Source organism: Syngnathus leptorhynchus, chromosome 4 (assembly GCF_054491065.1).
Source record: "Syngnathus leptorhynchus isolate UIUO chromosome 4, UIUO_Slep, whole genome shotgun sequence".
Taxonomy (NCBI): domain Eukaryota; kingdom Metazoa; phylum Chordata; class Actinopteri; order Syngnathiformes; family Syngnathidae; genus Syngnathus; species Syngnathus leptorhynchus.
Genome location: NC_141198.1, coordinates 4,869,665 through 4,895,398, shown reverse-complemented (window position 1 = coordinate 4,895,398; position 25,734 = coordinate 4,869,665). Strand labels below are relative to the sequence as shown.

Below are 25,734 nucleotides of genomic sequence, written 5' to 3'. Positions count from 1 at the left end.
GTGGTGGGTCTGATCACCGCTGGCGACGAGACTCACTACAGATCGGAGGTCGACCTTGTGGCCGCATGGTGCAGGGACAACAACCTTCTGCTGAACGTCAACAAGACCAAGGAGATTATCATTGACTTCCGGAAGGGTCACACCCACCACCTGCCGCTGACCGTTGACGGTGCTGTGGTGGAGAGAGTGAGCAACACCAGATTACTGGGGGTGCACATCAGTGAGGATCTCTTCTGGACCACCAACGCTGCGTTGCTGGCAAAGAAAGCTCAGCGCCGCCTGTACTTTCTGCGGAAACTCAGGCGAGTAAGTGCTCCTCCCGCCATCAAGACCACATTCTACCGTGGCACTGTTGAGAGCGTCCTCTCCAGGTGTATTGCTGTGTGGGGTGCTGGCTGCTCTGAGTACAACCTGAAGGCCCTGCATAGTGAACACTGCAAGTAAAATCATCAGGGCTCCACTCCCCTCTCTGAAGGACGTTTACACCTCCCGTCTGACCCGCAAGGCGGCCGCGATTGTGTGTGAGTCACCCCCCTCACTCTTTATTTGAACTTCTGAACTGGGACCAGCTCAGTGGCCTAGTAGTAGAGTGTCCGCCCTGAGACTGGAAGGTTGTGGGTTCAAACCCCGGCCGGCTCATACCAAAGACTATAAAACCATTGCCTCCCTGCTTGGCACTCAGCAGAGGACAAATTTTACCACATTCAGATGTGTGACGATGATCATTGGGGGGACTTCTGCCCTCTGGGAAGAGGTACAGATGCCTGCGCTCCTGCACCACCAGACTCAGAAACAGCTTCATACTCCAAACTGTCCGGATACTGAATTCCCTCCACCCTCTGCTACATGACGTCCTGTTCTTTTGCGCTATGATCTGGCTGTCTGCTATTAGCACGCTTGCTCCATTTTGCTGCTCCTATTTGTCTATTTATTTATTTATTGTTTATTTATTTGGGTTATTTGCTCATTACTTATTCGTTGCTCTTGTCTGTTCGTTTTTACTCTTTGTGCTATTTGATTATGAGCGTTGTGTCTAGTCACCGTGGGATGGTGGGAAACGTAATTTCGATCTCTTTGTGTGCCTTAACGTGAAGAAATTGACAATAAAGCGGACTTTGACTGATATATATACATACACACACACACACACACACACACACGCACGCACGCACGCACGCACGCACACACACACACACACTGGCGACCTAGTGTGTTACTGATGGTAACTGACTGTGTATATCTGGGATTTTTGTTCACCGTTCTTATGATCATTTTGACCCCACGGGGTAAGATATTGCGCGGAGCTCCAGATCGAGGGCATTATTGACCAAATACGTATTTCCCTCCATAATTTGCAAATACATTTTTTAAAAATCAGACAATGTGATTTTCTGGATTTTTTTCTTACATTTTGTCTCTCATTGTTGAAGTATACCTATGATGAAAATTACAGCCATCTCTCATCTTTCAGGTGGGTGAACTTGCACAATTGGTGGCTGAATAAATACTTTTTGTCCCACTGTGTGTGTGTGTGTGTGTGTGTGTGTGTGTGTGTGTGTGTGTGTGTGTGTGTGTGTGTGTGTGTATGTATATATATATATATATATATATATATATATATATATATATATATATATACATATATATATATATATATATATTTATTTATTTATTTTTCTGAACCGCTTTGTCCCCATGGGGGTTCCAGGCGTGCTGGAGCCTATCCCAGCCGTCATCGGGCAGCAGGCGGGGGACACCCTGAACTGGTTGCCAGCCAATCGCAGGGCACACAGAGACGAACAACTATCCGCACTCTCACGTAGGGGCAATTTGGAGTGCTCAATTGGCCTACCAAGCATGTTTTTGGGATGTGGGAGGAAACCGTAGTGCACAGTTAAGAGGGTGCGGTTTCGATTCCACCTCCGGCCCTCCCTGTGTGGAGTTTGCATGTTCTCCCCGTGTCTGCGTGGGTTTTCTCCGGGCATTCCAGTTTCCTCCCACATCCCGAAGACATGCATGGTAAGCCGATTGAAGATCGGGAAGTGATTGGGAAGTGAAAATTCAGCCAAGAAAAATAGAGAAATTGTACCCACAAACTGTAAGAGTAAGAGGACCAAACCTGATCTTGAACAATTTCCCAAATCACACCTTAGTCAGTTCCAAAAACTATTCATTCATTTCTCACATTGGAGTCTGACAAGTGTCCTGGAATTTAAGACAATTTGGTTTAATGTGATCCTGTTACGTTTGCTGACTCAGTCACTGTGGAGAAAACATTATTTCCTTTAGCGTTGGCACTGCTGGTATCAAACAAGTATATCAATCTCCTAAAGGTCATAGGAAGCAGAAAAGATGTTGCCATCGACTGATGGGTTTCTGAGTTTAATCTGGATGAATAACGTGAGTCACTTGATTCACATCTGCTCTGCTCAGAGGGAGTATTTGCTTCTCGTCTTTCACGAGAGAGGGAAAGAGGAGTGTCCATCATACCTCTGCCACAGGCACTCCCTCTGGAGGCCGACAATGCAGAACGATCATCCCGTTGATTGGCACTTCCTTCCCCTGGGGATCCTGCTCAAAGTTTTTTCTCAGGTCTGTGTGGTGAGATAAGAGGCAACTGTCAGGTGTCAAGTGTGACGGTCATCTTTGCATCAATCCAGTACACCTCAAAATGGCTGCCCTAACCCTGCCCCTGTGTGCCATGACCTTCAGAATCCACTCTGTGGTCGAGAATAATGTGGCCCTGTGCTAGGCAATCTGTTTACAAGGTGGTTTAGAGGACACACTGGATAGCTCACGAATATTGCTTTAGGGCAGTGGTTCTTCGGTGAGTCGGTCTCAGGGGTTCGGCAGAGCCTCCACTGTGGAGGTCCGAACATACCTGATTTATTGTGTAAATTTGTGATGATGCAGATCTGAACTGGTGTCGCAAAGGCAACAGCAGAAGTCACACTGATTTGCAGGTGTGTAATTTGTTGTGAGTTCATGCATTGTGTTGGTTTTGTGCACGGCTCATTTTGTGCACCAGTAAAAATCATCGATGTCTTGAATTTGAATTTTTTTTTTTTTTTTTTCACTAAAGAAGAGTTCGGTGAATGTGCATATGAAACTAGTGGGGTTCGGTAACTCCAACAAGTTTAAGAATCACGCCTACGACATTGCTTGTAAACACTCGGTATAGACTGGCTAGCCCACCCTACTGAATGCAAAGTGACTAGATTTGAGGAGAAGGGCGTTATTTATTTGTGACCGATACAGAGAAACCTGGAATTGAGTGAAATGGAATGGAGTGGCAATTCTATTAACGGTGCACTGTACATGTATTATGCTTGAGGCACTCAAACAAATATCCCGGACGATTTTGAAGTTTTTTTAGGTCTCAAAAGTCAGACATGTCCAGGAAAAAGAGGACGTCTGGTCGCCCTAACTCTATTCTATTCTATTCTATTCTATTCTATTCTATTCTATTCTATTCTATTAAAAATTAATATATAGTATAATTCCAAGGCTATAGTTTCTTAAATATTTAATCTGTCAACGTATTGTCATCTCAAATAAATGCTTGACTAGCATGACTTAGTTAATTCAATTTTCCTGATTTCACCAAAAATGTACTGGATATTCTTCAACCTATAACTTTTCCTTCAAAGATGAAAGGCCAATATTTATAAAAACCTCAAATTTAGACAGAATGACTAGTTATGTGAAAGGGAAAAAAAAGCCAAACAAGGCATACATTCTGTAACTTGAGGAGGCTCAAGTCACTCATGATTCATGTGACTCGCCACCTCTGCTATATACTTCAGCTGCAGTTGGACTGCTGAAATACTCACAGGCGATGCGGACTGTAGCCTTGCGACTTTTGGAGGTCCCCAAGTGACTCCACGCAACACAGAGACACCAGTAGTCTTCTGGGCCATGGAAATCTTCAACCTGCTGACGGGACACGTTGATCATCACCTCCCTCACCTTTAGTCCTATTAACAGAGGAAAATGTTTTTCTAGTTTTTGTCCCCCCACATTTTTGTGTGAGGATGATTACACCCCAGACACCCATTTCTAGTTGCACATTCTGTTCGTGTCACTTTATATCAATGAAACAACAATGGTGATGGGTTTTTTCAGTTTTCATTGGTTTAAGGCAGATATGTGTTCGCATTACTCCTCAGACTGTACCCTACTGGATCTCTTTCACGCTGTTGGATTAAAGTTGAATGTTGAATGCACTGGGACTTTTGTGGTGCCACTCTGATAAATAATGCTTTAATCTGACAAGCTCTTACTCCAGTCAAACAGCTACTTATGGTGGGTGCAGTTTGACAAATAATAAAATATTGAGCAGATGTCAAAATGAATACCAATTAAACCCATCTGAATGGCAGAGGAGATCCATGTTACTGTCTGCCGTAAAATTCAAATGGGAACTTTTCAAAATCGTTCTGGGTGCAAATGCCATAGCTATGATGCTCACCAGACTTGTGAGATACTTCATATGATTTTGATATGTTACAATACTTATCCAGGGCGGCTCGGCGGCGCACTGGGTAGCACGTCCGCCTCACAGTTAGGAGGGTGCGGGTTCGATTCCTCCTCCGGCCCTCCCTGTGTGGAGTTTGCATGTTCTCCCCGTTTCCGCGTGGGTTTTCTCCGGGCACTCTGGTTTCCTCCCACATCCCAAAAACATGCTTGGTAGGCCGATTGAAGACTCTAAATTGTCCCTAGGTATGAGTGCGAGTGCGGATGGTTGTTCGTCTCTGTGTGCCCTGCGATTGGCTGGCAACCGGTTCAGGGTGTCCCCCACCTACTGCCCGATGACGGCTGGGATAAGCTCCAGCACGCCGCGACCCCCGTGGGGAAAATGCGGTTCAGAAAATGGATGGAAGGACAACACTTATCCATTTCTTAATATCATTCATCCATCCATTCATTCATTCATTCATTCATTCATTCATTCATTCATTCATCTGAACCACTTATTCACACGAGGGTCACGGGCATACTTGAGCCTTTTATTTTTTTTCCCCTGGCGCCGTCGTGTGTGGCAGCCTTCCAGCAGTTCTCGCTCTTCTTTCCTAATACTTTCTCATTTTGGTGTCATGGTGACAATTGCCTACTTGAGGGATTTTCTCTTTGACCTGAGAGCCCGGTCCCGGGTGGGTATGGTTCCACACTTGCCTGTGGAGGTGAGGAAGCCCTATCGGGGCTGCAGGGGCTAAGCTAAAGGCTAAGCTAGCGGCTAGGCGGCTCGCTGAGAAGTGGCATTTTAAGCCTCCTGTCCCCGCTGTGATCCTGGCGAACGTCAACTCACTGCAAAATAAGTCTGATGAGCTGGCTGTGATGGTTATGACAGTGGTCCTTCAGAGAAGGCAGTTTGCTGTGCTTTTGTGAGACGTGGCTCATGGCAAGCATACCGGATGCCGTTGAGCTACCAGGCTCCACAACTTGGTCCTGCTTAAACAGAGGAGACATCCGAAGACCACTTGCTGTTCAGGAAGTGGTCTCTTGAGCCTGAGCGGCCGCCGAGGGACTGTTTTGGGACTACTGACTAGGATGTGTTGCTGGGGCCACACATTAAGGACCTTGACAAGACTATTGACCGTACCACTGATTACATCAATGTCTGCATGGATGTTGCCAGTACAGACGGTGCACTGGTATGGCAACAAGGAGGAGCTCAAGCAAGTGCAGAAGGAGCTCAGAGTCCAGCTCAAGGAGGCGAGGTCATTCGACAGGAAGAAGTTGGAACAGAAGCTGCGTCAGAACAGCATGAAGGAGGTGTGGGACGAGATGAGGCTGATCACCGGCTAAGGTCCAAGGCAAAATGTTTGTGCTCCTGAATGACAAGATAATGGTGATGGGCGTGAGCTCACACCTCAGGGCATGGATCATGGACCGCCTGATGGCCAGACATCAGTATGTGCGCTTGGGAGGCTGTGAGCCAGTTGTGTTGAGGGGCAGGGTGGGAGGACCGCAGGGAATGGTCCTCTCCCTTCCTGTTCACCCTGTACACATCTGACTTCCAGTACAGTTCTGAGTTATGCCATGTACAGAGGTTTGCGGATGATACTGCTATTGTTGGTTGTATTAGAGATGGACGGGAGGAGAAGGAGTATAGGGGCCTGGTCCGGTGGTTTGCTGATTGGTGTGGCTCGAACCACCTAGACCTCAACATCGCCAAGTCCAAGGACATGGCGGTGGCCTTCAGAGGGCCCAGGCCTTGTGCTGAGCCTGTGACTATCAACGGAGACTGTGGAGATAGTGCAGACCTGTAAATACCTTGGAGTGTTTTTGGACGACAAACTCGACTGGTCTGATAATGTGGACGCTTTATGCAAAAACGGATATCCCCGGCTGTACTTCCTCAGACGGTTGGTATCCTTTGATGTATGCAGGGTGATGCTGCGGATGTTTTATTGTTCTGTTGTGGCGAGCGCCCTATTCTTTGTGGTGCCGGGGAAGCTTCTGTTGTGGGCATGAAGCTTCCTGATCTGGCGTCTGTGGCAGATCAGTGGGTGTTGGCTCAGCTGCTGTCTATCATAGACAACCCTGAACACCCACTGTACAGCACCGTCACTGGGCGGATGAGCAGATTCAGTGACATGCTGCTGACAACGTCTTGCTGCACGGAGAGACTGAGGGGTTAATTCCTTCCCAATGCTGTGAGACTTTTTAACACGTTGGGAGGGTTGGGGGCCCGCTCACGCTCGTGACACTGTTTTTATTGTTTGTTTACCTATTTGATCCATTCATTATTATTATTATATCTATTTATTTATTTATTTATTTGATCTATTTATTTATTGGCACTATTTATTATTTATTAATAGTAAGCTATCTACTGTTATCAATGTTAGTATTCTCTATCTGTTTATCTAGCTGTGTGTTTCTGTATCTAACTGCTGGTTCTTGAATTTCCCCAGAGGAGCGATCGATCGATCGATCGATCGACCGACCGACCTACCTACCTACCTACCTACCTACCTACCTACCTACCTACCTACCTACCTACCTACCTACCTACCTACCTACCTACCTACCTACCTACCTACCTACCTACCTACCTACCTGCCAAACCTATCCATCCACCCATCCACCTACCCACTTCAGCAGTCTTTGGACAGTAGGCAGAGTACACCCTAAACAGGTTGCCAATAAATCACGGGGCACATATAGGCGAACAACCATTCACCTGGAATTCTGAACTTTTGTATGATATACATCTTTTAATCTCAAAGAAGAATGTCTTCAGGAGAAAACAAATCAAGAAACTGACCATGCTGTTCCGATGCTCGTAAGAGAATTGCAATAAAATACGTACATCTTTCTTTATATAGCGCTTTAACAACAGCAATTGCTGTAAAAAAGTGCTTGACAACATAAGCCGTTGGCAACAATACAAATAATACCTCTACATACGATTGCTTAAACATACAAATTTTTCAACATAAAATGTGAAATTTGATCAAATATTTGACTCAACATTCGAAGTAATTCCCAACATACATCATCATGGTTAGCCCGCTCGACTGTGGCATGTCTGGATGATGTCTAGCGTCTCCAGAAGGCTAACACAAACGGTAGTAGTGGTGAAGAAAGGACAAAGGTGATGATTTCCTTACAATTAAAACAAGAAATCATAGGAAAACATGAGTGTGGAATGCGTGTGAGTGATCTTGCACAACAGTATGGCCATAAAAACGTATCAACAATTTCGACAATCATTAAGCAGGAAGCCATCAAAGAGGTCAAGCCATCCAAGAGGATCACCATAATTTCTAAACGTCGCAGCCCTACCCTTGAAGAGATGGAATGCCTTTTGCTTGTACGGATAAAGGACAAGGAGATTACTGGAAAAACGATCACTGAAACGATCATATGTGAGAAGGCCAACGCCATATATTGTTATGTTAATGTTATGTAAGTTGGATAAAAAACAAACTGAAAAATAGATGAAAAATATATATAAAATATCCATCCATCCATTTTCTGAACCGCTTAGTCCCCACGGGGGTCGCGGGTGTGCTGGAGCCTATCCCAGCCATCATCGGGCAGTAGGCGGGGGACACCCTGAATTGGTTGCCAGCCAATCCCAGTTTGCAATAGACTGGGATTGTAAGGATAAAGCGGTTCGGATAATAGATCAGAATCAGAATCAGCTTTATTGGTCAAGTTTGTGCATGCCAAACAAGGAATTTGACTCCGATTGATCTCAGCCTCTGTACAACATTTAAGATGAATAGTTCAATGTATCAGGGCCCAAGCAGCAAACACTATGAAGACTCTATTGTAATTGAAGGTATCATACTTTTTCTCTATAGGCCTAATTATTATTTTTCTTTATTAATGAATTATTTATTTATTAATTTATTTGCATATTTGAGAACCTAAACAAAACACGTATAGCATCCCAAACAGCACAGAAGAGGAAGTCCAAAAACTCCCCTGTAGATGCTCCAAAAATTCCAAATTGTATGGTCATGTTGTGAAGACATCTATATGACACAAAACACTTTCCCACCTTGCCTCCAGTCGTGCCACTCACACTGATGTATGACTGGGTGTAAATGCTTGGTGGTGGGTGGCAGGGTCATAAGCACGCACTGGCTGCCATGCTTCTGTCAGCATGCCCGAGGCAGCTGCGCTACATAATGTAGTTTACCACCACCAGACTGAGAATGTGCGAGCATATGAATAATGTATCCACTGTAACCCCTTTGAGTATCTTGAAAATCACCATAAAAATCTGATGCATGATTATTTTTATTACTAAGAACGTTGACCAGATCAAACTGAAATATGTCAGAAAAGCCTGAAAACACTGAACATAGCAAGTTAATGTTCACGTTAAAATCTGTGGTACAGTGTTAAGACTTAGAACATCCTAGAACATGTACTTTGTTAGGTTTGCAAAATGCTGTTGCCATGGTGACACACAATTTGCCAAGAGAGCAATTGTGTTTTTGAGGGGCTCAACATGCACAAAAACTCATGGAACTTTACGCACACATCAGGCTTAGCAAGTCAATATTCTATTGTGTTATTGTTTAATTTCCAGTAAAAGGCTCAGTCGGGCCGTGGTACCTTACACCTTTATCTATGAAAATTTGGAGGGACAGCAAACAGCCCAAGACTCTTAGTGCTAAACTGATCAGGAAATCTGACAATTTATTTTCATGGCCTCATTTCTGTCTTTTGATAGATTAATTAACTACTTCTACAAAGTGCATTTGATTGTCTCCTTCTTTGGTGTTTCATCTTAAAAATATTTTAAGTACGAGTATCTATGCAGAACTCAAGTGTTTTTTATTTTTATTTTGTTGAATGCTGTTGCCCCGGTAATGTGTTCATTTTGATTGCCTAAACCTGTGAAAACAGAAAACTTTTTATAAATATCTGACAAACAATGTTTACTATTTACTATTTTTGCTATGAATTTACAAATTCTTTGAAAGGGCAAAAGCCAAAATTTTCTTTGATGGCAACAATAGTAAACAACCCCTTCTATGTCATTTGAACAGGGCAGAATGATTGAATAATCAGCTCGTGACGGGCAAAAGTAGATATTACGCAACATAGAGAAAAAGAATCCATCCATCCATTTCGCTATCTATCAGGGCCTGGGCTTGCTCTTATAATCCTCATTAGTCACTCTTGGCAACGTCAGCAAACAACATCCAAGTTGTTGTTTTTTTATGCACAAAAGCTCTTTGCACTTGGAAAAACAATGTTGTTACATAGAGGATCTTTTATACATGTAATTTTGCATGAAATACAGCATTAGATTTTTCTTAGTATCAACAAACAACTAAATATACACATGCACAGAATGTGCTCATATTACAAATGACATTTTTGACATACATCTGGTTAGGAATTGTGTGGTTTATCCACCCAGTAGTGCCAATGAAAAATTGTAACCCCCCTCCATCGTTTATGTTGCCAAATTCTGGTTCGTGATACAGGCTACTTTTACTCTGCTGATGACCTGTTACAATAAAAGTACCGTAATTTTCGGACTATAAATCGCTCCGGAGTAAAAGTCGCACCAGCCATAAAATGCACAATAAAGCGAAAAAAAATATTTATAAATCGCACGGGAGTATAAGTCGCACTTTTGGAGCAAATTTATTCGTCAAAATCCAACACCAAGAACAGACATGAACGAGCAACAACAGGCTAAACGATAGGTATACTATCATGACATAAACACAAATAAAGAGCTGAGAACGGGCCTGACGTAACATTCAGAGTTATTCTCATAACTATTACATAAATAACACGTTTATAAAACCATCTGTGTCACTCCAATTCATTAAATCAATCGATCATCCATCCGGCGTCGGACTCGTCGTGATTTGCATTTCTAATTATTCCACAGACCCATATAACGATATATAAAGTTTATTTCAAATAACTATCATATTACAACAATATTATAAAACCATCTGTGTCACTCCAAATCATTAAATCCATCGATCTAATTCCTCGTCCTTTGTCAACAACGCCGCGCGTGCCCCCTGACGTCAGCCTCGTCGTTATTCCACAGATCTAGTATATAACTATGTTGTAGCGTTAACAAAGTACAAGCAAAGACGTGGGTTTGGTAAACGGCTCTTTATTTAACAAAACAAGAGTTCAACGAGGCAACAACTACTGAACTTCCAGCCACGGAGGTGGAAGACGGCTCCATAGAATAGGACCGGGCGAGCGTAAAAGCCATGTCCGAGCCCCATCCACCGTCCCCGGACAGCCACCCGGCTGAGCGCCGGCCCCAGACTTCCATCCACGGAGGTGAAAGAAAGCTCCGTAGAGTATGACCGGGCGTGCGTAAAAGCCATGTCCGAGCCCCATCCACCGTCCCTGGACAGCCACCCGGCCGAGCGCCGGCCCCGACTTCCATCCACGGAGGTGAAAGAGAGCTCCGTCGAGTCGGTACAGGTGTGCGTAAAAGCCATAATAGTTTTTCAAACCTTCTGTCACTCCAAATCATTAAATCCTTCAAACTCTTTGTCCTCCGTGTCACTCACAAACAAAGCCGCTTATAATGCCGGTAGTACGTGGGGCCCTTCGTCATCTTCGTCATCCCGTGATCGAATCTTTGTCCTTTATGTAAACAACCGCCGCGCTGCTGACGTCACTTGAAATTCAAATTGCAGCAATCCCTTGCTACATCGCGGTTCGTTTATCGCGGTTTCCCTTAGTTTTTTTTTTTTTTTTTTATTTTGAAAATTTTTGAATAAATTCACATATAAGTCGCTCCTCTTTATAAGTCACCCCCCCCCCCCACCCAAACTAAGAAAAAAAAACACGATTTATAGTCCAAAAATTACGGTAATCCCAGTAATAATCCATTCATTCACTATATTGCTTTTCCCCACAGGAGTCGCAGGCGCGCTGGAGCCTATCCCAGCAGTCATCAGGTAGAAGGTGGGGGACAACCTGAACTGGTTGCCAGCCAATAACAGGGCACACAGAGACGAATAACAGTCGGACTCACACCTAGGGGCAATTTGGTGTGTTCAGTCGGCCTACCAAGCATGTTTTTGGGATGTGGGAGGAAACCGGAGTACCCACACCCTCTTAACCAGCTCAGTGGCCTAGTGGTAGAGTGTCCACCCTGAGACTGGAAGGTTGTGGGTTCAAATGGCGGCCGAGTCATACCAAAGACTAGAAAAATAGGACCCATTGCCTCCTTGCTTGGCACTCAGCATTAAGGGTTGGAGTTGGGGGGTTGGATCACCAAAAATTTGATTCCCGGGTGCGGCTCCGCTGCTGCCCACTGCTTCACCAGGGGTTGGATCAAAATCACACGAGGATGGGTTAAATGCAGAGGACTACTTTCACCACACCCTTACACATTTTAACTCTTAACTGAGAGGCGGGCGTGCCAACCAGTGCTTCATCGTGCCTCCCCCCCAGTAATAGTAATATATGTATTTACTTTCTGTCCATGTAATGATTTACAAATTGATTTTTTGTCAAGGAAGACCATAACTTGACAAGTGTTCTATATACATGACGATATCGGAGGGGATAAAATTCAAGACACATTCAATTCCCTAAGACCAGGAAAGACTCTCCCCAAAATAGGATTTGACATGTTTCCATATACATAGGCTACGATGCGATTAAAGGATGCAATGATTTTAAAATGTAATGATTCCATTTCATTTGATTCAGTGGGATTATGATTACAGCTGTATAATATATATAAGATGTATAATAATAGTAATATCTAAATACTCTCCCTAGCCCAAACTAACTGAATGAAAAAAAATCAACATGTCAAACTGATTTATATATCAATTTATAAAAAGACCATTTAATGGAGTGTGATATTATTTAAGGATGCAGCGATTTTGATTCCATTTGTGAAAAGAGTTTTCTATTTGAAACGGTATTTGTTACAGCACTGATACTTACACAATTAATCTCATTTGAAAATGATATCCAATGCATTTATTTTTACATTAATTCATACAGCAATATGAAATGAATAAAGTTAGATTAAAGGGTTCCAGTTTTGTAAGATGTCTATGAGCTGTATGTATGAGCTTTGAGATCGACTGTGCACAATGGTGAGACAAAATATTGATTCTGAAAAATAGGTCACTTTTATTGATACAGTAACATCAGCTATTGATACTATCCGTGTCCGACATACAGTACCTGATATGAATCTGTATTCTCCTTCATAGTCCATCAACATACACAATGAAAATCTGTTTTATTTCATTATATTTTTAACATTTGTTTGCTTCACAAATTGCTCCGCCATTAATTTTGTAAAAGCAAAGAGTCACATTGTCATTAATAATGGAGCCTAATGCCGTTCCAGTGTTTCACAAACCAAATGCTGCCAACCTTAGTTGATGAGCTAGCATTTTTTCTCTTATTGGACAGGCAAAAGAGACTTGCGCTGATTGTGTCTTGTTAGTGGTTGCAAAGTTGTTTGGCCCCCATGTGATGATAACTCCCATCTTGTTACCAGGCAGTCAAGACCCAGGCCTGACCATTATTGTGTATGATTCAATAATTCACAGCAATATGTCTGTGTATCTTTGCGAAAGCAGAAGTTTTATTATTATTTTTGTATTCTATCTCACTAGATTAAAACTGTGTACTAATGTGGGGTCAGGGTTTGTATCATAAACATTACAATCCTTCTGAGGATGCTCAGGAATATCAAAATACATCATATATAAACTTTTCCGAAGATATATTATTGGCTTTATGGCGCTGCCAAACTATAAAAATTCACTTTCATAGCAATTTATCTTATTTTTATTATTTTTATTATATCAAGAACATCGTCAAGTATATAAATTTTAGTAATAATATTCTGTACGTTTGTGAACAGTGCTTTGGTAGCAAAAAATAAGCAAATCTTTAATGAGTGATAGTTTACAGTTTAGGGACACAACAGGAAATCCCAGCAGTGCTTAAAATAAAATTTCACCTCTGGATTTTCTGCTACTAAATGTGTGTAGATAATGATTGTTAACAAAGGGGCTTGTTATAGCACCCGTTGTTAATGTGCCACTTATCTATTGTCTTCGTGCAGCAGGCTTGAAATATCAGTCGGACCCTAAAGGCACAAATTAATGTAAGGTTCTTTGCCCTTGTCATCATTTTTTCATTACTGTCCTGGATTTGTGCTATATCAGCAGGTTAAAGTTTGATTAAAGGCTTGATGCCACATGCAAACTAGATCGTTCAAGCGGACTTTGTCCATGGCTATCATCAGGTGCCTGTGCCTGTGCAGGCTGGGGACATACCAAAAACTGCAGTGAGAACTCTTTATCCACAGGTTGATGGACTGACTGTGTTGCGTGACCTTGACTTTGTGTATATTGCTATGACATTTTGGTGGCCAGTCTTTCAGCAGAGGAAAATCTGTCGCACTTAACACAGGTTTTCAAGTCTCAAGATTCACACTGCCTGATTGTTCACCCGATGAAATGTCAGTTTGGTCTGTCTGTGATCGATTCACTATCGGCCACCGGATTTCAGCCCAGAGCGAGTTCCCTTTCAAAGTGCAGGCAGTGATGGATTTGCACACAACTGCCAATGAACAAAAAATAATTTCCTAATATTGTTAAGGGATACACATTATGCATTTAAATCACGATTTAAATCACTTCCAAGATGGTTTACTAAAAGTTCTCTAGCACATTTGTTTTTCAAATTATTCAGAAGAATAGGACCTTTACAACATTTGACATCCCATTTTATGCTTCGGTAGACCTAGTCATGTTTGTGGTTCTGGTCTTGTATTCCATCCATCCATCCATCCATCCATCCATCCATCCATCCATCCATCCATCCATCCATCCATCCATCCATCCATCCATCTTCTATACCCTTGTCCCTACGGGGGTCGCAGGCATGCTGGGGCCTATCCCAGCCGTCATCGGGCAGTAGGTGGGGGACACCCTGAACCGGTTGCCAGCCAATCGCAGGGCACACACAGACAAACAAGCATTTGCACTCGCAGTCACACCTAGGAGCAATTTGGAGTGCTCAATCGGCCTTTTAAGCATGTTTTTGGGATTTAGGAGAAAACCGGTGTGCACGGAAAACACCCACGCAGGTCCGGGTAAAACATGCAAACTCGACACAAGGAGGGCTGGCGATGGAATCGAACTCACACCCTCCTAACTGTGAGACGGACGTGCTAACCAGTGCACCACCGTGCTGCCCTGGTCATGAATTCGAAACCATTATTATGGGGTTATGCCTTGAGATGAGTCATCTTATTTTAGAGAGGATCCAACATACAAATGTAATAAACATAATAGAGAGGAATAATAATCAAATGCTCTTCCATTAGATGTAAGAAAGTACATTAATTCTGTTTATCCACCTGTTGCCAGTCACACACCAGAGTAAGGCATGCTTCCTGTTGGGTATATCAATTTTCTCTTCAGTTAAACAGGCCCATATTTTACACAGAATATGTCAATTTGTAAGTAAATTGAGACTAACTCATAATTATTTCATTAGTCATTCATTTTGTGACTTTATTGTTTGGTGGTGTGCTGTGGGATTTAATAAATAACACTGAGCAAACATATTTCCCTGAATAGCGTGAAAGCACAAACTGATGTGACACAAACGGCACAAGTAATTAATCTCATATTTTGGCATTCCACACAACAAAATATGTAAGGCACTACAGGGTAATTGTAACAGCAAAAGCTGACTGCATGAGCTGTTAGTAGCTGTATCGGGAAAGAAGCAAATCAAAGCATTGACTATTTTCGATTTTGCCTTGGGAGAAACAAAAACATGAGAACAGATGGTAAAATCGCAACTAATGAATCAAACATAATAGCAACAAATCACCAAAATGGAATTTTAACATGGGAATTACACATTTGAATCTGTTAGCATCTCAATTTTAAGAGTTAATCGCACAATGGAGCCTCAGTTTTCGACGACAATCCGTTTTTTAAGCATTTTTCCATTTGCGCATTTTCGTCCGATCGCGCAATTGCAGCGCACCGCCGAACGCGCAACCGTAGCGCGTCGCCAACCGCGCAACTGCACTGCGCTGCTCGCATTATTGTGACAGAGCGGTCGCTGAAATTTGATCATTAACACATTACTTATTAGTACAGTAATCCCTTGTTTATCACGGAGAATTGGTTCCAAAACCACCCACAATCAGTGAAAATCCGCGAAGTAGGGTCACATTTTTTTTGTGTCAATAAATGTATATGAACCATTTAAGTGCATATTGTATTATTAAAACATTAGATAATTTTTTCAAACATGTAAATGTTACATTAATAGTATAAATAACATGCAGAACATTTTGTATCAATAGTGAAAATATAAATATTATACGTGTGTGCGTGTAACATGTAGACGTGACGTTCTGTTGTTAACTTTGGTTAAACAGGGACCTCTAGTGGCCACAAGCTCCCATAGCAGCGCCATGCGCATTTTGTAGATGTAGATGTATATGTAGATTTAGCTAAAGTATACATACTGTAAATATGTTTTTAGAACAGCTTTTATTATTATAAGAATTTTTCTAGAACAAGGTACAACACTGTAAATATGTTTTTACAAGGTACAAGTGTACATACTGTAAATACGATGTTTTTAGTACTTTTTTATTATAACAATTTTTCTATAACAAAGTACAACACTGTAAACATATTTTAGAACTCTTATTATAATAACGTTTATTTTATAAAAAGGTACACGTGTACGCACTGCAATTGTGTGGCCACTCCCTCCCTTCTGCTGGCGTGTGGGCAACTTTTGTACCATAATTCCTGTGGAATAATTGGAACTGCAACTGACGATGAGTCTGACGTCAGCACCGCATCTACTTCAGGAGTCAGCGGAGTGGTTTTTAAGTGACACAGAGGACGAAGATTTTGATGGATTTAATGATTTGGAGTGACACAGATGGTTCGATATACTTGATATGCATGTTATAGTTATTTGAATAACTCTTAATATGTTACGTCAGGCACGTTCTCAGTTCCGAGGTTAAGTGTTTATGTAACGTTAGCATAGCGTACCGTTTAACCTGTTGTTACCTATCCATGTCTGTTCCTGGAGTTGGATTTTATCAAACAAATTTCCCCCCAAAATGCGACTTATACTCCACTGCGATTACATGTTTTTTTCTTATTTGTTATGCATTTTATGGCTGGTGCGACTTGTACTCTGGATCGACTTGTAGTCCGGAAAATACAGTACTCTTCCATGCCGTTCTACTCAATGCTAATGGTAGTTAAGCACACTAAAAAGTATGAGTTCTTAAGACATAAATTAAGGCTTTTTTTTAGAGGTTAGCTCATGACTTTCTCTGATAATTACATTTATAAAGCACTTCACTGACTTATTGAAATACTTTTTAGAAGTTGGCAATGTTAGAATAGCAATTTTCTCCACTAGAGTCTCATTATGCACCAGCTCACCAATAGGACTCATTAATGGTGACAAGCACTCTGACTCCTGCAGGTATTGTTCTGAAATTGTGGCATGCTGTAAAATAACCAGAGCAGCAATGAATGAAATCCCCATATTAGCTACTGTGCTTGTGATCAAAGTGTGTCAGTGGTGGAAAAAAAGTGGGATTCATAACAGCCATCTTTCATCCCTCTTAATAACGTGTAACTATTATCCACCAAACTACTACTACTAATCCTCAGTTCTGTAACCAGAGACAGTCCAATTCCACATCATGTCTCCTTGACGCAAATATTAAATTGTGCTTTTTAAAAGTAACGAATAGAATTTTACACATTCATGAGAAACAACTGCATTTAGAAAGCAATGAGATGTTGAATATTTCAATGGGAAGTGTTAAAGTTAATTGTTATTTTTATGGATACGGTATTTTGAATGATGGCTGTTTTGTTAGGAGTCCTCAAGTTTGGGTCATTCTTTGTGGTATTTTCAATCACAATTGCCTCTGTTGGATAGCAACTACACCTGAAACATTTCTTTCCTAAAGACAAAGATTCCCTCCCAAAATGTTCCTAAATTCTGTATGAAGAAATTGATGCCGCTATAGAGCTGGGAATAGTCTGGCATTAAAACTGACTTCTCAATCTGGAGTTTTTTTTCTCCATCATGAAAATAAAATGAAACCAACCAATAGTTTTACAGTCTACTTCTCAGCCCTGGCAGCAAATCTGTGGTCAGGCTTAATAAAATAATATAAGGAACCAAGGGACATTATCAACACTTCATTCTTCAAGGAATGTACTGTAGAGGTAAGGGGGAGTGTGTGAGGTGTATTGTCAGGGGCACATTCGGTTAACAACCCCATTAACTGTCTCGCAAAGCAACCCTAGAGCAATGATAACATCAATTCTGGCTTTAAAGGCCATTACGTATCAGCCAGAGATATACAGTATGTGCCCTGACAGAAAAGTGAGTTGAAAAGTGGTGGCAGAAAAGTCACTAAAAGGGTGCTAAAGTGTCACCACCCGTTTGTCAGATTGAACCATCTATCCTTAAACTTGAGAATACAAATAAATGGGGAATGTTTATGTGCCTTGATCGAGTCTCCATAACATGCACACGCACTTGCACACGCACACACACACACACACACACACACACACACACACACACACACACACACACACACACACACGCACACACACACACACACACACACTCAATATTTCTACATGTGTACTACAGAGATTTTGCATGCACAACATATGCACATATAAAACATGCTTACAATCTGATATGGTGCTCCTTCAATACTCACAAAGGCTCATTATGTATAAATACATCCATGCAATCTCACTACAAACTATACCAACACATTCCATTCATGCCAGATGGCAGGGCATAATGTGAATTAATTCTTCACATCAACATGTGCCCCATGTGACAATATGTACACACTTTAAATACACTCCCCCATACGAGCAGCTCGCTCGCTGATCTGGGCTATGCTGCAGTGTACGAAAGCAAACGCTGCGTCTGTCTGCTGTTCACAGATGATAACATTCACACTCCACAGATGCTGTAAAGAAAGGTCAGGGTTTTTTGCCGGCCTTTCTCTTCCCTTCTGCTCCATGGGTTACCAGTGAACAATAATATTCCACGCAGAAAGATGTTTGTGTGCTCTAAGTGTTAAATAGCTACATTACTCAAAGAAAGGCTTAACTGCCTCAATTAAAGTCACATAAAGGAGAATTTTAGAGTCCTAATGGCATGGCAGAGTCTTCTCTTTTAGAACAAACAAGGATAAAGAGTTTCCCCCTGATAGAGCCAGGCAGGTGCTGATTTCTTCACACTCACAAGTTGGAGGCAGTCATAACAATTAGGGAATGTGCCAAGAAAGGTGTCACTGATGAATGACAGCTGAGTGGAAGGTGCCTAGCGAATATCCAGCACATTGGGGATCAGTCAGCTTTTCCATTTGGTGTCCCGCTGAGAGTTTCTTGTCAGTGAGACGAATAATTTTAAGACAAGCATGCAAGGAAGCACATGAAATTACAAGAAATAGGATGGAATTTACGAGAGGGAAGAAACACCTACTAACTAAGCTTCTTCTATAACATATCTATGTAATATATATATATATATATATATTGGTTGTCACCCAACGTGTGGTGAAATTGGTGGTGAATGACTCATTTTATGATCACATCACTGGCCAATCTTTTAAACGGCAATCATTCTTTCAGTGTTGTTTTGATTAGGGATGTGGATAGAAGACTATCAGTGTACTTGTTGGATCATACGATAGTAGGAACTCAAGGACACTCAGCTTTATCAGTAGTTGACGAGTCATCAGGGTAGTTGGTAAATAAGAGATCTTATCAAATGTTCATAGTGACATTGAAGGCCTATGTTCAAATCAATAACATTCCAATTCTTTGCTGATCCCCAACTCTGATTAGCCGGACAAATCCAATACACAATGTTGCTGACTGTTACTAAGTTAGGATAAAGTGTTTCACTTTAGAACAAGCTTATCTTTTGTCTTTGGTCTTGTGTTTACTACTGATATAAGCCAGGCCGATGCCACACAGATATAAGAACATCCTCTGGCTGCTTAAATTGTTAGTCCACTTTGGTCTGATGATAACAAGGAGATCTCTAACAACATCATTGTGCCACATACACCTTTTTTCTTGAGAGTCAGGTAAAGTGCTTTATCATTTTTCATCTTGAGTGTATATCGTAGTTGAGAATGGCAACGATAATGAAATAGATTAGGGAAAGGGAGATAATGAATGCACAAGAGGCATAAAATGTTCTTTTCAGAATCATTTGCAATCAGCAGGGTAGATGAAATGCGATAGCCAACTGCATGAACATAAGAAAAAAAGAATGAAGAAAGAAAAATACAGTTGATACAATTGTATACCACAGTAGGATACACACTCCCACAATAATAAACCTATTTTTAAATGAATATTGGTACCTTTCTGATCATAAAATAAGATTAATCGTATTGGCTGGTGATCAACAAAGTTAATTTAGAATATTGTATGCAACCCCAAGGTGGCGATAAATCTTCTACGCAACCCCAAGTTAACGCCTATTTAGCAACAGTCTGCTTTTCAATTTGATGGCATTCCAGTAGCTCTGACCTTTACACAATAAAAGGGCCAATTGAGTGATTAACAAACAAAGTTGTGTCTTGTGCTTTGGTTGTCTTTGAATATGCCTGAAAGTCCACACTATGACCAAAACAACCATCCATCCATCTATCCATCCATCCATCGCCCAGGCCCTGATAGATAGCTAAATGGATGGATGGATGGATGGATAGCTCACAGTTATGAGACAATTGTGATTTCCCAGGAATTTTGTAAAGTATCTTCTTCCTACTTGCACCCTTAAAACTACTGGGTTAAAAAATGGACTGACTCAGGAAGTTGGGTCAATCAGACACAATTAAAGCTGCTTTCCTGTGGAGGGAATATCGTGAAAATAAGACAGACTGCTTCCTCACTGTTTCTAATGACAGGGTATTCTTAGCTGAAGGTGTTTATTAACTGCAAATCCCATCAGGAGGCCTCAGTTAGTTCTTTCAGATGAACTGATTTCAATTTCAATTATATATATATATATATATATATATATATATATATATATATATATATATATATATATATATATATATATATATATATATATATATGGATGGATGGATGGATGGATGGATGGATGGATGGATGGATGGATGGATGGATGGATAGATAGATAGATAGATAGATAGATAGATAGATAGATAGATAGATAGATAGATAGATAGATAGATAGATAGATAGATAGATAGATAGATAGATAGATAGATAGATAGATAGAGTATGTATACATACACAAATATTCTCACACACACACACACACACACACACAAACACATATTTTATCAAAAAGTCTCATGTCGTGGCACAAAGCATTGTCACGTGTCACAAGTTTGGTAAAGCTTGTATTCAACTAAAACCATTTTCGTGAAGTGCAGTTGTGTTTTTAATCGTTAGTTACAGGTTAGTATGCAATTTGAGTTGCGAGACATTGTTTTCCATTTCCATTTCTTTTTCCCAGTCAGTGGAATGATCGTTTGCATTAAGATAACGCAGCTTAATCTTACCCGTGTCGAGGTCTTTGTACTCGTGGGAGAAGTGCTCATTTTGGTGAACCCATTCTCCATTGCATTTAAAGAAGATCTGCAAGGCAGGTGTGGCTCGACAGCGCAGTTTAATAGGATTGCTCTTGACTATGTAGGCGTCCTCTGGCTCCTGAATGAAGTGCGGCAGGGTACCCTGTACCGAAGGTTGGGCGCCTGACTGAGCATCCCCTGTAGCACCTGAAAGTAAAGATCTTCATCATTAAACTGATCTGCTTCAGGTTATAGACACAAACGCCACACTGAAAACAATTTATTTTATATAATCAACTCACATGCAGCGTTGAACAGTAGTGGTGCCACAAGTGGCGGTGTTACTTGTTACATATAATTTCGTTATGTGGCCATAACAATGCGGTTTTCAACAGCAAATTGTTTTCAGCTAGTTATGCTACTTTTGTGATCATAGAGGCCTACATCAATGTGGTAGTGTCTACATAAGCAACATTTCCCCAGACAGTTTTAAACATTGATGTCACAACCTATTTGCCTTTCATGGTGTACAAAAACATGCTTGTGAATGGAAAGTGTGCAGATGGAGACAATGGCAGCAGCATCAATAGAGCACTGCTACCTGCTGGCAACAGTGCCGTACTTACTGGGCCTAAATGTGCACTTTCAATCACTTTTCTGGCCAATCAGAAAGCGATTACAGAAGAAGCTACAGTATATAGGTAACATTAGGTAGGTGAATGTCTGTCTTAAGAGGCATTAAGTAACCAAACAACAACAGATGTTTGTGAACTCGCCACATCTGAGCTCTTTCTCAGCAATGTACCGGGACCACATCAAGACAGCTCCAGCTGAGCTGGTATAAACAACCTTGAAAGTGATTATGTCTCACCACGGAATCCAATTGTGACCTTTGAAATCAAATTGACCTCTTCACCATCTCTCAGTCAATGTTGTCCTTGAGAGCTAGCACAGCTAAAACAAGGTGACAGGATGACTAATGGTGCACAACAAGACCAGGTTAAGAGGAGTAACTCTGGTTGCCAATTTACGAGTATAACGGATAGACTCATCGAACAATTATCAGCTGGTATGATGTTGGTAAAGAAGGTTGTAAACTGATGATTAATCTCATCTCCGATTATTTGAACCAAGTGTGTTGCAGCAGGGAGACATATTAGACTTGCAGGAAACTGGTCCCTGAAGACCAGGATTGAAGAACCCCATGTTCTAAGCTCTCCCATGCATTTTTGGGCTCTTCTCAAAGACAGTGTCAAGGAGGAGTAGAAGATTACTTTGCATCCATCCATTGAATATAATATCCATCTGTGCTGGTAAACTCTTTGTAAAAAAATCTTCAGCATTGATGATATTAGATGAGCTGAGTTGTACATGTTCACATCAAACCTTTATGTAAAGATTTCTCAGCACTTCTGTTTAATTAAATGCTTGTATTAGAGTTATTATTATTATTATTATTTCTATTATTATTATTATTATTTGAATTATTATTTCCGTTTTTCCGGACTATAAGTAGCAGTTTTTTCATAGTTTGGCCAGGGGTGCGATTTATACTCAGCAGCGATTTATATGTGAAATTATTAACACATTATTACTTGATCATTAACACATTACTTACTAGTATGTCACCACATGTTATTTTCACACTAAACCGCATGAGGGTGCCCTAGGCCTGTGGAATAATTTGAACTGCAACTGACGATTAGCCTGACGTCAATGCCACATCTACTTCCGGAGTCAGCGGAGTTGTTTATAAGTGACACAGAAGACGAAGATTGCAATGGATTTAATGATTTGGAGTGACTCGGATGGTTCAATAAACTTGTTATTTATGTTATAGTTATTTGAATAACTGTAACCGTATCGTTTAGCCTTTTTGTCTTTTTCAACTTGCCTTTTTATGTTCTCCTTTCTCCTTTATTATGCATTTTATGGCTGGTGCGACTTGTACCCCGAGCAACTTATAGTCCAGAAAATACAGTATTATTATTATTGTTATTATTATTATTATTATTATTATCTTGGCTTGGAACACGCAGTTTGAGCCATGAACATCTCAAATAACAGTATTGTGGAAAGTTTATTTTAGCTGTTCAACTAAAAAGAAGAGAAATTATTTTTAATGTAGAAATGTTAGAGTTGAAAAATGTTGTGTCGTGAAGCTTCTTTTGCATGAATTACTGCATCAATGATGTGTATGATGGGGGTGATCAGCCTGTGGTATTTCTGGCGTGTTAGCTCATGGGGTCTGTCACCTCTGTGTTGGCCATAGATTTTCTATGGGGTTTAGGTCTAGTGAGCTTACTGGTCACAAAACCTGTACTCATCTAAAAAGCATGTGACAGTTTGGGCAGTGGAGGTGAAAAGCCATGCTGGTACCCAAAATCAGCATCTCCATTAGATTCTAAATTTTAGAACATTCTAATGATTAGAATGGTCTAACATTTTGTGGACAGCTTAAGTGGATATCAGAGAACTCAATGAATGGACCAATACCTGCAAATGACATGGCACACAAAACAGTCACTGTCTTTGAAAACAGACATTTCCGTAGTTCTTTGATTTGGAATGCTTCCACATTGCACATTGAGTTGTGTATGAAATACACCATATACTTTTCCACTCAAAACTCTCGTAAATATATTAATTCATCAAGGAAATGAAACTTGGTTGGATTTTTAATTTCATCGTCTCTTTCTGCTCTGTGATATGGACCCCCGGCCGCTCCATATCTGGGTGTGATATCACCAAATGAAATTGACACAACTTGTACAATCAAAGTCACTGAACGTATGTCGCATATAATGTATAAAAATGCATTCAAATTTATGAGGCCATCTCTTCTTATGGATGTCTACTTCGACTTATCACAATGATAAGACTTCATAGGCACTCACAATTAGGGAATGCAATTAGAAAATTGAGTCTTTCGGCTTTTTATCTCTCATGCAAACCTGTTCTTTGATAACAATAAGTGAGACTTATGTATGACCCTCCAAGATCCTCAGGGAGGCTCTTGTGTTGAAAAAAAGAAGAAAAAAGCCAAGAAAAAAACAGGTCCATCACCTTGGTAGCTGAGTCGAGGTACTGTACCTCTCTGCACAGCAGCACCATGACTCCATCTACATAGCGAGGCAGTCACGGATTTTTGTTCAAGTGTGCCAGTTCCTTGCAAACGCCAAATGTGCGCAGCAAATTACACTCAACCTGCTTGTCCCATCGTAGTTTATGCAAGTCAGTTTCACTTGTCGGTTCACAGTAAAAGTCAAAGTCAAAGTCTGCTTTATTGTCAATTTATTCACATGCCAAGACACACAAAGAGATCGAAATTTTGTTTCCAACTGTTCCACGGTGACAAGACAAGTAACAACACAAAAAGTAAAAACAAGAAGGCACATACAATGAATATTATTATTATTATAAATAAGAGCGATGAATAAATAAATAAATAAATAAATAAATAAATAAATAAATAAATAAATAAATAAACAAGAGGAGCAAAAATGGAGCAAGTGTGCATGCACTAGACAGAATAAAGCGCAGTGTGTGTGTGCGTGTGTGTGTGAGTATGTGTGTGTGTGTGTAACCTACTTCGATGTGACTAAAGTGTACATACTGTAAATATGTTTTTATAACTCTTATTATAACAATTTTCCTTTTATAACAAGGTACAAGTGTACATAGTGTAAATATGTTTTTAGAACTCTTATTATTATAACAACTTTTTATTACAAGGTACACGTGTACAGACTGTAAATATGTTTTTAAAACTCTTATTACCACTTCTGCTGCCGTGTGGACAACCTTTGTGCCATAATTCCTCAATTTTGAAATTCTTTTTGAATTTTTTGGGTGAAAAATCCGCGATTGTGTGGGCACTCCCTGTCTTCTGCTTTCGTACGAGCTACTTTCGTGCCATAATTCCTCAATTTTGAATGTTTTTTTTAATTTAGCTTTGTCCAAGTTGCCGACCGTCTTCTATATAGTGACCGACTACGCCTGCTCGCCATCTGCCCCAACCAACTGCCCGTTACCGACTACACCCGCTCGTCTCCTGCCCCAACCAACTACCCAATCATGACCACGTCCTTGTCTAGCACCTCGCACCACGCCGTGCCAAGTTCTCCACGTTCCTCTTCCCTGGAAAGTATGAATAAACACAGTGTTGTCACTTGGTCGTCCTGCTCGCTCTTTCCTGTGACAACAGAAATGAACATTTGAAATATTTACAAATATGTTGTATCAATATGGAAGATACAGCATTTGTTCCATGTTTTTAATTGACCCACTGAACTTGAGATGCACCTCATCAAGCTTTTCATGATATTGCTAAATCTGACAAACGCCTGAATTTTGATAATTGTTTTTTTTTATCCATGTTTTTTTAAATGAATTTATAGCTCATTACAGAACTGTCTGAATTATGCACTCAATGGAATTTATTGCATGTCAGTGATGAAAGCAATATGATGTCAACTTTGCAAAATGTTGGCAACGCCATAAAATGGTATGTACCCGGGCAAAGTGAAATATTTTTTCTGTGGGGAGGCAATCTTTCTGTATGCATCCATCATCATATGTGGTGTATACCTATGATCGAAAATATCAAAAGCTCTTACCCAGAC

At 40.8% G+C, this 25,734-nt stretch overlaps 1 protein-coding gene across 1 annotated transcript in view; it reads right to left on the bottom strand.

Annotated features, from left to right (window-relative positions):
- The window catches only part of unc5db (unc-5 netrin receptor Db), a 159,055-nt gene that overhangs the window by 66,384 nt on the left and 66,937 nt on the right, over positions 1–25,734 (bottom strand). Inside the window, exons 2-4 of the mRNA XM_085910331.1 lie at positions 21,101–21,316; positions 3,834–3,977; positions 2,491–2,594 (exon numbers count right to left, since the gene is read on the bottom strand). Of these exons, the coding sequence (XP_085766457.1) occupies positions 2,491–2,594; positions 3,834–3,977; positions 21,101–21,316 (464 nt within the window). The remainder of the gene's footprint in view (positions 1–2,490; positions 2,595–3,833; positions 3,978–21,100; positions 21,317–25,734) is intronic.